Here is a 16,797-nt window from a genome sequence, read left to right on the forward strand (position 1 = left end):
TGAAAATTAATTTTGAGTTAGACATTTGTGAAAACTAGAAATATTAAGTCTTGAGAAAGCACAATTATGCATATACATTTGCCCTTGTATGTAGGTTCTAGATCCCTCTAACTTCAAATGATGATGACAAAGTAACGAAGAACCCATCCTCTCCCAACACAATGATACATCAAAGTTGGACTGGTGCAGGGAATGACCATGGCTGCAGGAGGAAGGGGCTCATGCTACTGCACTTGTCATCACAAACATTGGGTTTTGTGCCCAAAAAGAGACATGGAGGTATGATAGTCTCACAAGGTCTCCTCCTGGTTGAAGAATATGAGTTTTAATGTTAACTACTTTAAATGTCAAACAGCAGAGAAAAAAAGTTAGAAATATTACTGTATAAATCTTACTTTCTTGTTAAATATGTATAAAGTAGAGGGCGAGTCTGAAAATATGAGGAATTCCAAATGAGTTATGAACCTAGAGCTCGCCGTACCAAGCATCAAGCAGACCGCCGGGATGCAGCAAGCCTCAGGGTGACTCAGAAGCTGAAGTTAAACTTCACACGTGAGAAATCAAGGATCGCAGTGCAGTGAGGCCATGACCAATACTAAATTGGCATATCAAAAAGAAAGTGAATACACCATAAATAATTTTCAGGGTGTTTATTATGACATATTCAAGACTGTCACAAGGCCAGAGCAATAAGTAAAACATGTGCAGGTGCATCATAACCTCTGCCGTGCGTGTCCATGATTTCTCGGGAAAAAAGCCAAGAAATCCGAAAGTTCAGTAATATGTTTTGACCGCAACGGCGCGGCAGGAAGGTTACCCGTTCCAGCTGATTTATAACTTCTGAGTAGTAAATCGGTTGTTGCGGCGGAGGCCGCCGTCGGAATGAGCGAGAACGGGAGCGACGAGATGCAGGGCGACTCCTAGGGCCCTGAGGCTGGCTACCCTGCAGGTTATACACAACACAGCCACTATCAGGCACCAAGACTCACACAACAAAGCTTTGGGACAACCGCCTGAAGCCATCTCTCCAAAGCATAGAGAGAAGCTGTTCCCTTTCCTGCCCATCTTCACAGTTCCAGCATACATGGGGTGATATCTTTATATTTATTGCTCATTCAGCCTCGATAGTCGACTTTTATCAGTAAAAAAATTATATATGAACAGATTTTCTATTAAGGCCTGAAGGAGAACCTTTACAGGCTACTCAATAGGTGGGATGGCAACTCTCCTTGATCTCCAGAATATGAAACTATTCAACTTATCACTACAAAGTGATGTCTAACTAATAGCTGCTATGTAAAAAAGAAAAGAAAAATGTTAAGCAATGCCCCACATACATAGATTAAAAAAAAAAAAAAAAAAAAAAAAAAAAAAAAAGTTTATTATTCAGTGCCTACCACCAGACTTAAAACGTCAACACTGACATACAGAGCTTGCTTTTGACTTGACAAAGAATCCAGTGTACTGCATATTTAGAATGTTAATATTAAAATTACATTAAGACTAGATAAATAGGCTATATTAGTCAAAATAACTACATCTGTAAAATTCAACTAATGTTTTCCAGTAATAGGTAATAAAGGGTATGACTTTTCTTACTGCAAGTTGTACAAAACCCAATGAAATAAAATGCATCACAGCTAAAGAAAATGCTTTCAGTGTCAAAGCAGATTTAATTTTTACTGTACTTGTTAATCTCTAAGCCTATTTAAACACAAAGTACCTTAACCCATTTCCCACACAATGTAGGGTGGGGTGTGCTTCAATTATTTAAAAAATTGTTTTGGAAGACTCTATGAAAGTATTTACCCAAAATAAAATAAAAACTGAAACAATGAAGATACTTTGACCAAGGGATAAAGTCAGTGACAATATACTTGCTTATTTTGAGCCTGCTATTATAATGAACACTACATAAGAAATTTTCCAAATATTCAGTGCAGAAATAAAGTGATGCTTGATTCATGGAATGAATTTACGAAAATATGCTACATTTGAATATAATACATGAGTTGCTAGTCTGTAGATATGAAGTTTACGAACTGACATTGCAATTTGAAAAATTATGTTACGCAGAATATGAGTGTAGTTTATCAATCCTTACTTTCTCTCTTATATCATACTTTCATATTTTACACTGGCATTCTGAGCCAAACAAGCATTCCTCACATCATTCCACATGCACACATATTTTAATGTGCTATGAATTAAAAAAAGTTTTATCCACTGTATCAAGAAAATGAAGATGCCAAAATATGTTAGTGTTAGTCAACAGAGAAAATCATCCACAAGAAAGAAAGACATGTGAATGATGACGACTTTGAAACCATCTGGTCATTAAAGACACCCCACATCAGTTCCAACGACATTTGAGAAGGAGGAAACCTTAAGAGAACTGTGTTTCACGCCTAGCAGGCAACCATCATGAACTGAACTGTAGCTGCCATTACAACTGAAATAAAAAAGGAAGGAAGCATGACAAGACACATAAGTGGAGCATGACCTATGAAACACATGTCATGCATTCTCACCCCAGCAACTCTGAGAGTGTGATGGGGTAGGGGACACAAGAACAGGCCAGCTGGCAGGAGAGATTAAGGCACTAGCATGCCAGCTTGCCATTCATCACTGCCATCTACCACTACCTGTTGCTAGCCTCACTGTGTTCTTGCAGCTAAACATAGGATCACCATAGAAGGGAATATATATATATATATATATATATATATATATATATATATATATATATATATATATATATATATATATATATATATATATATATATATATATATATATATATATATATATATATATATATATATATATATATATATATATATATATATATATATATATATATATATATATATATATATATATATATATATATATATATATATATATATATATATATATATATATATATATATATATATATATATATATATATATATATATATATATATATATATATATATATATATAATTTCAAAATATTATTTACAAAAATGCATGACGGAAAAAAATTGCTGAATCTTGGCTTTTGAATTTTATGAAGCTGCTGGAACACAATACCTCTGTCTAGCAAGTTTGCTCAATTAGTGTAAATCTTCAGCTTTCTGGTATATTCATATTCACTGAAAAATAATATTAAGTTCATTAATGGAGTGTACTTAAGTGAAACTGAAGGTTTACCCATTGTCATTTCTACAGCCAGCGTCCAACACTATGAAGGCATCTCTAGTTGTCATCTAACTAGTGTCATGAGTGTATAAAAGTGAGGCAGCAAAACAGACAATATTGTACCTAGAGTCAGCCACAAGCACCAGCTACACTCCATACAGTCTACACTTGTGGCCAAGAGGGAAAAGGAAGGTGAAAGGACAACAAACCACTTAAAACCCTCTCACAGGCCTCCATAACCACCTCAGATTATGCCAGAACACACTCAGCTTAACACAAAATATTACATTTTCAGAAAAGAAGTACCATAAGTGCTGCCAAATCCAAAAATTGATGTCTTACTGAATATGCAGTCTTGGCAACAAACAAGAGAATGTGAGCCATTTGAAAGAGTATCAGATACAAATATATATATATATATATAAATACATGAGAGAGAGAGAGAGAGAGAGAGAGAGAGAGAGAGAGAGAGAGAGAGAGAGAGAGAGAGAGAGAGAGAGAGAGAGAGAGAGAGAGAGAGAGAGAGAGAGAGAGAGAGAGAGAGAGAGAGAGAGAGAGAGAGAGAGAGAGAGAGAAAAAAAGAGGTATACAGAGATGTCAGAATGCATGTAAGATAACAATAATGTATGTGTTTCATGCTCTCTGAACTGACATCAAGTGTTGTTGTAGGTAAACATGAGCCTTTTATTGTCCCCAAGCGGCAATGTGACACTTGTGCAGGTTGGCACAAGCTGGCAGCTACCGTAATAGGCTGCTACGCGTGGCTGGTCTGGGTCAGGTCGACTAAGGTGGATTGGGGACGACATGTACACTAGACCAAACACTAATGACAGCAACAGCGAGATTGTTACCGGTGACAATGACTCGATTATCCGCTCAGGTCCATCAATATGGTCATGTGGGGAGAGGTGTACCTTTTCCATCTTAGACAGGTGCAGAGCGTACGCATCCCGAGCTCGGAACTGCATGAAGCGCATGTTGGATGACTGAGACAACTCCGTGATGATTTTGATGTTTGGGAAGAACCTGCAAGATATGATATATATGAACATCACAATACATATAAAAAGCTGCCTTATGCACATACAATAAAATGATACTTGAGAAAATTTATATTCATTAGGAGGAGCAATAACATAGCAAAATCTCCACAGCTAACTTTACACATAAGGTATAATAGCTGAAGAAATATTGTATACTGCAGTCAATGATAACACTGGCCAACAACAATTTTATCATATAAGCTTTTTTAGCTGATTTAGGACAATTTTGATGTGCTGAATCCAAAAATCAGGTCAACGTTTTTATCTATCGCCACATGATATTTTTTACGTTTCTTTACACTTACGGATATTTTCTATTTAAATGAGGCAAAATTCTTTCTTATTTCTTTAAATAAACGAATTCTGAAGAGTTTACATGCGCCAATTTGTGTTGACCTGAAAATGGTGAACTTTTTGTTGGGACAACAGTCTGGGTTCACGAAGTACCCATGCCTTCTGTGCATGTGGGATAGTAGGGACAAAGCTCAGCATTACGTGAAGAAGGACTGGCCTGTACGGGAGGAATTGGTGCCTTGCAGAGCAAGGAATGTCATAAACAACCCTCTGGTAGACAGAGACAAGATACTCTTCCCACTGCTGCACATCAAACTCGGCTTGATAAAACAGTTCACCAAAGCTCTGGACAAGGATGGTGACTGCTTCACTTACTTGCGCCATGCTTTTCCAGGATTGACCATGAAGTTGAAAGCTGGCATCTTTGAGGGTCCTCAAATCTGTCAGCTCATCAGAGATCTAGAGTTTGAAAACCCAATGAACGAAGTGGAACTGGAAGCACGGAAGGCTTTTGTTCTTGTTATGATGAACTTGACTGGCAACAAGAAGGCCAGGAACTACGCAGAACTTGTCACCAATATGCAGACTGCTTTCAGAAATCTCGGATGCAACATGAGCACCAAAATGCATTATTTATTCTCACATATGGATCGGTTTCCTGAGAATCTGGGATTAATGAGCCACAAGCAGGGGGAGAGATTCCATCAGGACAAGAAAGAGATAGAGACCAGGTATCAGGGATGCTGGGATGCAGTCACGATGGCTGATTACTGTTGGGCTCTGAGGAGAGACATCCCTACCACTGAGCATTTTAGGAGTTCGAAAAAATGGAAGTTCATGCTCTGAATTTTGAACAATGATGACCTAATATCCAATTTACATGTATTTACCTTTATCAATGTCTACTATTCAATATACACTAATCAATTTTTGTAACATTTAATTAATTAATTGTGTTAGAAAACAATTTTTTTATCTTAAAAACCTATTGCGGATGAGAAATATTGACAAAAATCAACCGTCACAAAAATGTAATTGATTTAGTTATAAGATCTGAATTTTTTAAATCGACTTAGCACAAAAACCTGACCTGATCAAGAGAAACGGGTGTCATTTTCGGATTCAGCAGTGCAAAATTGTCCTAAATCAGTTGAAAAACTTAAGACAACTTACAAAATTTTGGGGGGATAACACAGTGTAATGGAGTATTTAATCTATTAATCTTCATTTCAACCAAAAGGAACAGTTTCAAATTGTGTCAATACAAATTTTACAAAAGAATCATGAAATTAATTTCTGCTGCCAAATATGTTTGGAGAAAATATCACCTAACATGAAATCCATTTCCCCTCCTCCCCCCCCCCACACAAATATATATTGTCCCCAAGCAGCAATGTGACACATGTGCAGGTTGGCACAAGCTGGCAGCTACTGCAATAGGCTACTATGCATGGCTGGCCTGGGTCAGATCGACTAAGGTGGTTTGGGGACGACATGCATGATATATATATATATATATATATATATATATATATATATATATATATATATATATATATATATATATATATATATATATATATACAGTCGAGTCATGTATGGCACGGTTAATTGGTTCTGAGCAACGGCCATGCCACAGGAAACCGCGTCATAGGAATAACTAAATCTATGGAGAAAATACAATTTGGGTCTGGCCCTTGCCATTTTGCCAACCAACACCCATTTATTTATTTATTTTTTTCGTTTGTCCTAGCCCGAGTGCACCGGTTGGCATTATCTGCCTTTTGTTGTTGTTCAGTCCGACCCCACGCTCACCACCTTATCCACTTGGCCACCGCCAACATCCACTTTTTCACTCAGTATGTATGCTCGTACGTCAGTGGGTAAATCTTGCCCATGGGTTTCCCAGCAGGCTTGCAAGCCATTGTACAGCATGTACGTGGTAAGCGAGCCAACTCCTTGCCGTGTGGGGGCTGGGGGTTAACTAGACATGTACTCGTCAGCAGGTCGGGACTGGGAACCCGCTGCGCCGGCACCACATTCCGCCCAATCCCGCCCAACCATTTACTTTCCCCGCCAACCCGAAATCGACAAAATATTATTTGGCACGCATATTAATGCAATAATTAGTGGTGACCAACCACTTTCAAAGATCTCTCTCTCTCACTCGTTAGTTTCTTTATACACCAAGTCTGATTTCTTCCTTTCGGATTGGGCAGCGAGAAAGACAAAAGAAAGGAAAGGCTCTGGGAACACCAATTTAGATTTTTAAAAGCCAGCTTGCCAGCTGGCTGATGTGCAGAAGTGACCTGCTGTAAATTTTAGTAGGCTAGTTAGCCAGATCGCTTTCTCTTTTGCATGCTAGACAACTCAAAAGCCTTCGATAGAGTCTGGCAAAAGTCTTTGCTTTCTAAACTGCCCTCTTTTGGATTCCATCCCTCTTTCTGTTCCTTTATCTCCAGTTTCCTCTCTGGCCATTCTATCTCTTCTATTTTTTTTTTTTTACAACAAAGGAGACAGCTCAAGGGCACAAAAAAAGAAAACAATAATAAAAAAAGCCTGCTACTCGCTGCTCCCAAAAAAGAATCAAAAGAGGTGGCCGAAAGAAAGATCAATTTCGGGAGGAGAGGTGTCCTGATATCCTCCTTTTGAAAGGGTTCAAGTCGTAGGCAGGAGGAAATACAGATGAAGGAAGATTGTTCCAGAGTTTACCAGCGTGAGGGATGAAAGAGTGAAGATGCTGGTTAACTCTTGCATAAGGGGTTTGGACAGTATAGGGATGAGCATGAGCAGAAAGTCGTGTGCAGCGGGGCTGCGGGAGGGGGGGAGGCATGCAGTCAGCAAGTTCAGAAGAGCAGTCAGCGTGGAAATATCGATAGAAGATAGAAAGAGGGGCAACATCGTGGCGGAATTTAAGAGGGAGAAGACTATCAGTAGGAGGAGGAGAGCTGATGAGACGAAGAGCCTTAGACTCCACTCTGTCCAGAAGAGCTGTGTGAGTGGAGCCTCCCCACACGTGAGATGCATACTCCATACGAGGGCGGACAAGGCCCCTGTATATGGATAGCAACTGCGTGGGGGAGAAGAACTGGCGGAGACGATACAAAACGCCCAACCTCGAGGAAGCTGATTTAGCGAGAGAGGAGATATGAAGTTTCCAGTTGAGATTTTGAGTTAAGGATAGACCGAGGATGTTTAGTGTTGAAGACGGTGACAGCTGAGTGTTGTCGAAGAATAGGGGATAGGTGTTTGGAAGATTGTGTCGAGTTGACAGGTGGAGAAATTGAGTTTTTGAGGCATTGAAGGACACAAGGTTCCTTCTGCCCCAATCGGAAATGATGGCAAGGTCTGAGCTTAAGCGTTCTGCAGCCTCCAGTCTGGAGTCATGTACTTCCTGTTGAGAGGGTCTTCCATTGAAAGAAGTTGAATAATGCAGAGTGGAGTCGTTGGCATATGAGTGGACAGGACAGTTTGTTATGGAAAGAAGATCATTGATGAATAACAGGAAGAGAGTGGGTGATAGGACAGAGCCCTGTGGAACGCCACTGTTGATAGGTTTAGGGGAAGAGCAGTGACCGTCTACCACCACAGAGATAGAACGGCCAGAAAGGAAACTGGAGATAAAGGAACAGAGAGAGGGATATAATCCGAAAGGGGACAGTTTAGAAAGCAAAGACTGGTGCCAGACTCTATCGAAGGCTTTCGATATGTCTAGCGCAACAGAGAAAGTTTCACCGAAACGGCTAAGAGAGGATGACCAAGAGTCAGTTAAGAGAGCAAGAAGATTGCCAGTAGAACACCCCTTGCGGAATCCATACTGGTGATCAGATAGAAGGTTAGAAGTGGAAAAGTGCTTTTGAATCTTCCGGTTAAGGATTGATTCAAAAGCTTTAGATAGACAGGAAAGTAAAGCTAAAGGGCAGTAGTTTGAGGGATTTGAACGGTCACCCTTCTTAGGCACAGGCTGTACAAAGGCATACTTCCAGCAGGAAGGAAAGATAGATGTTGATAGGCAGAGACGAAAGAGTTTGACCAGGCAGGGTGTCAGCACAGAAGCACAGTTTTTAAGGACAATAGGAGGCACTCCATCAGGTCCATAAGCCTTCTGAGAGTTGAGGCCAGAGAGGGCACAGAAAACATCATTTGGAAGAATCTTAACAACAGGCATAAAGGAGTCAGAGGGAGGATGAGTAGGAGGAATATGCCCAGAATCGTCCAGGGTGGAGTTCTTACAGAAAGTTTGAGCGAAGAGTTCAGCTTTAGAGACAGATGAGACGGCAGTGCTGCCGTCAGGGTTAAGGAGAGGAGGAAAAGAGGAAGAAGTGAAATTGGAGGAGATATTTTTGGCTAGATGCCAGAAGTCACGGGAAGAATTAGAAGAAGCAAGGTGTTGACATTTTCTATTAGTGAAAGAAGTTTTGGTTAGTCGGAGAATAGATTTGGCACGATTCCGGGCTGAAATGTAAAGACCAAAGTTAGCGGGAGTTCGAAGGCTCTGGAACCTTTTGTGAGCTGCCTCTCTATCTTTAATAGCACGAGAACAAGCATGATTAAACCAAGGCTTTTTAGCATGGGGAGTAGAGAAAGTATGTGGAATGTATGCCTCCATTCCAGAGACAATCACCTCTGTGATGCGCTGAGCACACACAGAGGGGTCTCTATCCTGGAAGCAGTAATCATTCCACGGGAAATCGGAAAAGTACATCCTCAGGTTGTCCCACCGAGCTGAAGCACAATGCCAGAAGCATCGCCTCTTCGGTGGGTCCAGAGGATGTACAGGAGCGATAGGACAGGTTACAGAAATAAGGTTATGATCGGAGGAGCCCAACAGAGAGAACAGTTTGACAGAGTAAGCAGAAGGATTAGAGGTAAGGAAGAGGTCTAGAATGTTGGGCCTGTCTCCAAAATGGTCGGGAATACGAGTAGGGTGCTGAACCAACTGCTCTAGGTCGTTGAGGAGAGCAAAGTTGTAGGCTTGTTCACCAGGCTGGTCAATGAAAGAGGATGAAAGCCAAAGCTGGTGGTGAACATTGAAATCTCCCAAGATGGAGATTTCAGCAAAGGGAGAGTGAGTCAAGATGTGCTCCACTTTAGAGTTCAAATAGTCGAAGAATTTTACATAGTTAGTAGAGTTAGGCGAGAGATAAACAGCACAGATGTATTTAGTAATAGAATGACAATGAAGTCTTAGCCAGATGGTGGAAAATTCAGAAGAGTCAAGGTCGTGGGCACGAGAGCATGTGATGTCGTTGCGCACGTAGGCGCAACATCCAGCTTTGGATTGAAATTTAGGATTGAGATAGTAGGAGGGAACAGAGTAGAGGTTGCTGTCAGTAGCCTCAGAAACCTGTGTTTCGGTGAGGAAGAGAAGGTGAGGTTTAGAGGAGGAGAGATGGTGTTCCACAGAATGAAAATTAGAACAAAGACCGCAAATGTTGCAGAAATTGATAAGGAGGAGGTTCGAGGAGTTATCAGGACACCTCTCGAGTCAGCAGCCAGAAGGGAAGTCCTCCCTGGGGGATATATGGTCCCCCCCCCCAGGTGGGGACTCCGAGGCAGTGTTTTCATTAGTCATTTTGAAATTTGAATTTTGGGAAAAGGTGTGTGTGTTGTGTGAATGTAGTGTGGTGTAGAAAGAGAGAGGAACTGTCTTTTGAGAGCATGCTGAACTGCCCTCTGGCATTGATGAGACAAAAGGGAAACAGTTAGTGAGGACATGGGAAGGGTCTTTGAAGGGCTTCAGCACCCTCCTCGCTTCCCATATATCCTCACCGGGAGTAGCTCACGCCCGTTCGGTAGGTGTCTTCCTACCTACTCCTGCAAGATGGTGGTAGACGGTCACTGTTCTTCCCTTAAACCTGTCAACAGTGGTGTTCCACAGGGCTCTGTTCTATCACCCACTATCTTCCTGTTATTCATCAATGATCTTCTTTCCATAATAAACTGTCCTATCCACTCATACGCTGATGACTCCACTCTGCATTATTCAACTTCTTTCAACAGAAGACCTTCTCAACAGGAATTACATGACACAAGGCTGGAGGCTGCAGAACGCTTAACCTCAGACCTTACTATCATATCCGATTGGGGTAAAAGGAACCTTGTGTCCTTCAATGCCTCAAAAACCCAATTTCTCCATCTATCAACTCGACACAATCTTCCAAACACCTATCGCCTATTCTTCGACAGCACTCAGCTGTCACCATCTTCAACACTAAACATCCTCGGTCTATCCTTAACTCAAAATCTTAACTGGAAACTTCACATCTCCTCTCTCACTAAATCAGCTTCCTCGAGGTTGGGCGTTCTGTATCGTCTCCACCAGTTCTTCTCCACCGCACAGTTGCTATCCATATACAGGGGCCTTGTCAGCCCTCACATGGAGTATGCATCTCATGTGTGGGGGGCTCCACTCACACAGCTCTATTTGACAGAGTGGAGTCTAAAGCTCTTCATCTCATCAGCTCTCCTCCTCTTACTAATAGTCTTCTACCTCTTAACCCAGTAGCAGCGGGGATCATGTTTCTTAATGGTCCCTCCAAGAGGGAAAAATGAGAAAAAAATCACCCCCACACACAAACCATTTCATAACATATATCAAAGCATTTGTGATCAGACTATGTATCATCTATTTTTGGGGGGTTTATATCATGGCACAAATTTGCCCCGTCGCTGCTACCGGGTTAAATTCCGCCGCAATGTTGCCTCTCTTTCTATCTTCTATCATTATTTTCATGCTGACTGCTCTTCTGAACTTGCTAACTGCATGCCTCCTCTCCTCCCGCAGCCACGCTGCACACGACTTTCTTCTCATGCTCATCCCTTTACCGTCCAAATCCCTTACGCACGAGTTAACCAACATCTTCACTCTTTCATCCCTCATGCTGGTAAACTCTGGAACAATCTTCCTTCATCTGTATTTCCTCTTGCCTACGACTTGAACTCCTTCAAGAGGAGGGTATCAGGACACCTCTCCTCCCGAAACTGACCCCTCTTTAGGCCACCTCCTTGGATTCTTTTTAGGAGCAGCGAGTAGTGGTAGTAGTGGGCAGATCAAGAAGGGCAACATCACACACCTGTATTCAGTTGACCTATGGGTGAGGGGATGAGCTAAATGAAACAGTGGATCAGGTGAGACCAACAAATTGGCATCCCACACAACAGCTCAGTCATATATCCCCTCAGCAATTCTTATGAGAAACCCTTTACCAGAAACAGCAATCATAGTTGAATGAAACATTCGTAGAAGTAAAAAGAGGGGAAAGATGTGACACTGGCCACACTTATAACAATGATATCTGTTTTGTTTACATTCGCTTATACGACTGACTTGGTGGACTCAGCAGGGTGTTTAGTGCCATTTTAGCAAAGACTTGTTAGCTCTGCACAACACTGCATGACCAGCAGGTTTACTAAACTGAGGGAGCAGGTGCCCATCCTTCCCATGCAACTCCCCAGATGTCTCCACAGGCCATCTTGATGCAGCTTGCCCACTTATTCCTCCTCCTCCATCCGCGACACTTATGGGAAACTTGGCAATACACCGGGTATTCGATATATTCGAGTTCGAAATATGCGAATTTGCTCATATGCGACTAAACTAAATGTGCCAAGTATTTGTTTAATGCGAGAAAAATTCGCTATTATGCGAGTAGCGGCACGGTGCGACTGGTTGGTGAGGTATGGTGGCCGACTCGCACTTGAGGGTGACGGGTGCAAATGGTTTCCCGCAATTTCCTCGCCTATAATTAACCTTTTCCTATCTCTGATCCTAAAGTTAATCCTCAGGTAGCTAATTATCAGCTTAAATCGTAGACTTTGGGTGTGTCTCCCCAGAAGCAATCAGCAACTCTGGGCTGTCAGGCTCGGAAAAGCTCTTTTTTATTTTATTTTTATTTTTTTTATTTATTTATTTATTTTTTTACAGCTAAGGAGACAGCTCAAGGGCGTAAAGAAAAAAAGAAAAAAAAGGCCTGCTACTCACTGCTCCCGAACAGAGGTTAAAGGAGTGTCCAAAATCAGAGGTCAATTTCGGGAGGAGAGGTGTCCTGATACCCTCCTCTTGAAAGAGTTCAAGTCGTAGGCAGGAGGAAATACAGATGAAGGAAGATTGTTCCAGAGTTTACCAGCGTGAGGGATGAAAGAGTGAAGATGCTGGTTAACTCTTGCATAAGGGGTTTGGACAGTATAGGGATGAGCATGAGTAGAAAGTCGTGTGCAGCGGAACCGTGGGAGGAGGGGAGGCATGCAGTTAGCAAGTTCAGAAGAGCAGTCAGCATGACTGAATTGGGTACATATGTAGTGCGGCGACTATGCCTGATGAACGAGCCTCCCATAACCCACTTAGCCAGGGGGATCCCTCTTTGGCCGACTCGGTAAGGAGTGGCTCTCCCGTCATGTTGGTCGAGGGTTCAATCCCAGGCAGCCGGCGAATACCCTCACCTTGTCTTGATCAATTTCTTGTGTGTTTTTTCGATACACGCAGAGGTCGTGTAGGAAAATAGAAAAAGAGAAAAACTCTCGGGGCATGACACATATAACTTCGAGTATAATACATAGCTGGGCGTTATCGCGATAAGTTATCGCGATACTTTATCGCTGATAACAAAATCGGGTTATCGGCCATCCGCTACTTATTTAAATATATATCGGTATCTTCGTTACTTTTGTAACCAAACTAGCGATAATCGCTACTTTTTTCCGCCTTTCAGAAAAAAACGTTGTCTCCTCCCTAAACGTGGCCCGGGCGCCCGGTGTTGTGTGAAAAAACTTCGGGGCATGAAATATCTTCGGTGAAGAGATTTCATACTTAGATCATCAACATTAAAATGATTATTCACTGCCTCAAATTTGATATTCCATATTCGTTTGTGAGCATGCCATGGTATTGAAGGCACCCGGTGTTGTGTTATTTGGTGTCCCATCTTCAAAAGCTGGCGCTTTTGTTTACAAACACTGGTCTCTCGTGAATTGCGCATGTTCAGACCAGTAAGCGTAGCCCCGTACAGTCTCACAAAGCTTTTTAACACATTAAGAGTAGTTGCTGGAAGGCTGAATCAGACATACAGTACCACCATTCTCGCTGTTCCTAGAACGACACTCTGTACATATAAATACAACTCTTACAGAGTGTCGTTCTAGAAACAGCGGGGATGGTGGTAGTGGTACTGTATGTCTGATTCAGCCTTCCAGCAATTCTTAATTACGGTTGAAAAGCTTTGTGAGACTGTACAGGTCTACGCTTGCTGGTCTGAGCATGCACAGTTCACGAGAGACCAGTGTTTGTAAACAAAAGCGTTGACGGTGGGGACGCCAAATAACACAACGCTGGTTCAGGCTTTTCTAGTATTACCATCCATGTGTACGTGTCAACGTGTGGTCTTCAGGTTTTGTAAGTTTTCTAAAATATAGATAATGAAAATTTTAATTCATCTATGTTTTTCTATCTGAAATATCAATATAGTATCGTTTTCGCTTTTCAGACTTATCGCTAGCTAGTATCGGAATTGTGGATTTATATCGGGTATCGATTATCGGTTATCGCCTATATTTGTGTCTCCAGTTAACGAATATCGGTTATCACCGATAAGGTTTTTCATTATCAGTTATCGGTTATCGGGAATAAGGTTTTCTGTTATCGTGCCCAGCTATGGTATAATATCCATGTCCTGATTTTCCTTCAGTAAGATTCAAAATACCAATTGTTGCTTTAGTGCTTTATTATTGTGAAATGATGCCGGAATAAATAGTTAGAGGGTTGGAAAACGGGTTGTGGAACATAACCCCCTATAATTAATGGGATGATAGGTTTGATATATGCAAATTCACATTAAGGTGCTATTACACTGGGCAAATTTTTTGTGGATCTTCAGTCAAACCACGATTTCCGCTGGTGTGGTTCTCATATTTCCGTGGTTTTCTGATATGTCCACGATCTTCCAAAGCTACGGTAGATTTCACCGAAGGACGACGGTATTACTCACCATCATCAGCAGCAGCAATAACACGAAACAAATAAGAACCACGCTAGCGGAAATCGTGGTTTGACTGAAGACCCACGAAAAATTGGCCCAGTGTAATAGCCCCTTTATGCAAGCTTTTTGCAGAACATAACCCTTGCATATAACGAGTACCTGGTGCACATTGATTGACCAAGTAACACAGGGGAAATCAATTTAAATGCACTTATAGCCATCTTGATGCAACTTGTCCACTTATTCCTCCCAACCAATGGAAATATTTTTGCTAATTCTGAGGCTTTGATCAGTAGTTATGAAACTTGGGCTGTTTCTATCCTATTGAATTTGGTAGTTAGAAAAATGTTAGTCGCAGTGCCCCACTGTAGAGGAATCGAACAACCGAACAAGAATACGAAGCTTATTGAATTAGTGAACCTGTTGTGGAGTGACATGACCATCACTGCCACCACAACAACACGCAACCATCTGAGGTGTTGAAGATTAGGATTTGGCTAAGCTTATGTCTGGCAACTGCCTGACTTACCCGAACCCCAGATTTTTTTTACCAGGAATCTATTTCAATTCCTGGAAATGACAGGGTATATGTCCAATAATTGCCGGACCCCGGATCTTGTCCAGGAAATCCGATATCTGGGAAATTGAGTACTAGTTTTAAGATATTCTCTGACAAAATTAAGTTTTCCCATAGCTTTTTTTGTTTGTCCAACACTAATTTTGTCCAATGTGATGCGATCTCAGACCAAATTTACGTGATGGACGCAAGGCTCCGTATTTTATTACAATTCACTTCAGAGGCGCCCGTTTGAATACAAATAAAACTCAAAATTTAGATGTTTGTTAACTTGCTGGGTGATAGATAATATAGATCACTTCTCCAACCACCATGGAGTTACTCATTGAAGAAATATGTACAGACATCCATGTGTTTGATAACAAAGTAATATGTCCCTTGAAAGCACAAGTATCACTCTGATACCATTTTCAACTGCAGCTAATCTTAAAAGCTTTAAGAAAATGATGATAAGGGTTTAGATGAAGGAGTTTGATGAGTGAGCCTATAATTTAACTTGAGAGCTATTACTAGAAATTTTCCAAGCAATTTCTACATCAGTGTAACATGGAGAAAATTCACCACCCACCTATTTCAATTTACCAATATTATATGTAACTGAGTTATTTAAGCTACAACATATTTTACAACTGAAAACAATGAATAAAGTATTTCAGTTCCAAACAAGGATGCAAAATTTTAATATATTTTGATATTACATTATACAAAGAAAAAACAAGTAAAAAAAAAATCCTGACAAACAAGCACAGTAAGGACTTACCTGATTATGTAAGTCATAGCAAAGATATAAACATTTAAGGCATTAAAAGAAATTCATACATGCATCAGCACCACTAAAATATTTTGTAAATTGAAAAATACTGCAAAGCTGAATGCCTTACAACTTTCACTACTGATGATGATTGTACTTTAGTGTATCTTGCAATAACCATAATATTGGCCTACTTGAACATTGTCTGGACGGCAACGATGGTGTTACAGTCTGATAAGGTGTCCTCTTCTGCTGAGTTGTTGAGCTCCTTGTTCACCACCACTACATTTTCCGCTACATTGATGCCTGCTCGCAGCAGGTCATCAAGACTGCAAAAGATTACTCATATCATTATCCAAGATAATCCAAGATCATGAAATGTAGGGGAACATCTAGCTCATTTGACAACAATGAAATGAGATTTATTTTTTAATCTGATAATGCCATCAGTACATAACCTCATCAATATTAATGGGTTCATTTTTTTCCATACACACATTTCTTAGCACCTTGATTTTCAGTTTCTCTTATTACCAAACTGTAATCTGACAACTTTGGGGTAAACCAAGGTAAACTAATATACATATAATTAATGTTAATATGTGCACATGATCTATTTATCTTTATCTCTGATATCCTATTCTCTCTAGAAACTCCCTATAAAATAATGATCTACACAAAATCATTTTTTCGAGTTATCAAGCAGTTTTCATGAGTTTCCAACTATTAGACATTCCTTGTTGAGTTTCATGTGATTTGCAATACAAAATTGCAAAAATTGCAAAATGTTTCTAAAAAATGAAAATATGATAAATTTTCATTATACACTCTCAATGTATCTATTCAATCATTATTGATGAAAATAACAAAAACTTTATACAATTCATAAATTGTTTTTTTCTTTACAGGAAAGGAAGCAGCTCAAGGAAGAAAAAAGAAAAAAAAAAAAAAAGTTACCACTTACCCTAATGG

The 16,797-nt window shown here is 40.5% G+C and overlaps 1 protein-coding gene across 10 annotated transcripts in view; it reads right to left on the bottom strand.

The window, feature by feature from the left end:
• LOC127008298 (potassium channel subfamily T member 2-like) overlaps window positions 1-16,797 on the bottom strand; it is a gene marked incomplete at its 5' end in the record, with an annotated part of 214,028 nt that overhangs the window by 100,145 nt on the left and 97,086 nt on the right. For 7 of the 10 annotated variants that reach the window (XM_050880138.1, XM_050880128.1, XM_050880199.1 and 4 more), the window contains 3 exon segments: window positions 818-943; window positions 4,101-4,212; window positions 16,020-16,154. In XM_050880138.1, the coding sequence (XP_050736095.1) occupies window positions 818-943; window positions 4,101-4,212; window positions 16,020-16,154 (373 nt within the window). 10 annotated transcript variants of the gene reach the window in all.

The sequence above is a fragment of the Eriocheir sinensis genome, chromosome 4, assembly GCF_024679095.1.
Source record: "Eriocheir sinensis breed Jianghai 21 chromosome 4, ASM2467909v1, whole genome shotgun sequence".
NCBI lineage: Eukaryota > Metazoa > Arthropoda > Malacostraca > Decapoda > Varunidae > Eriocheir > Eriocheir sinensis.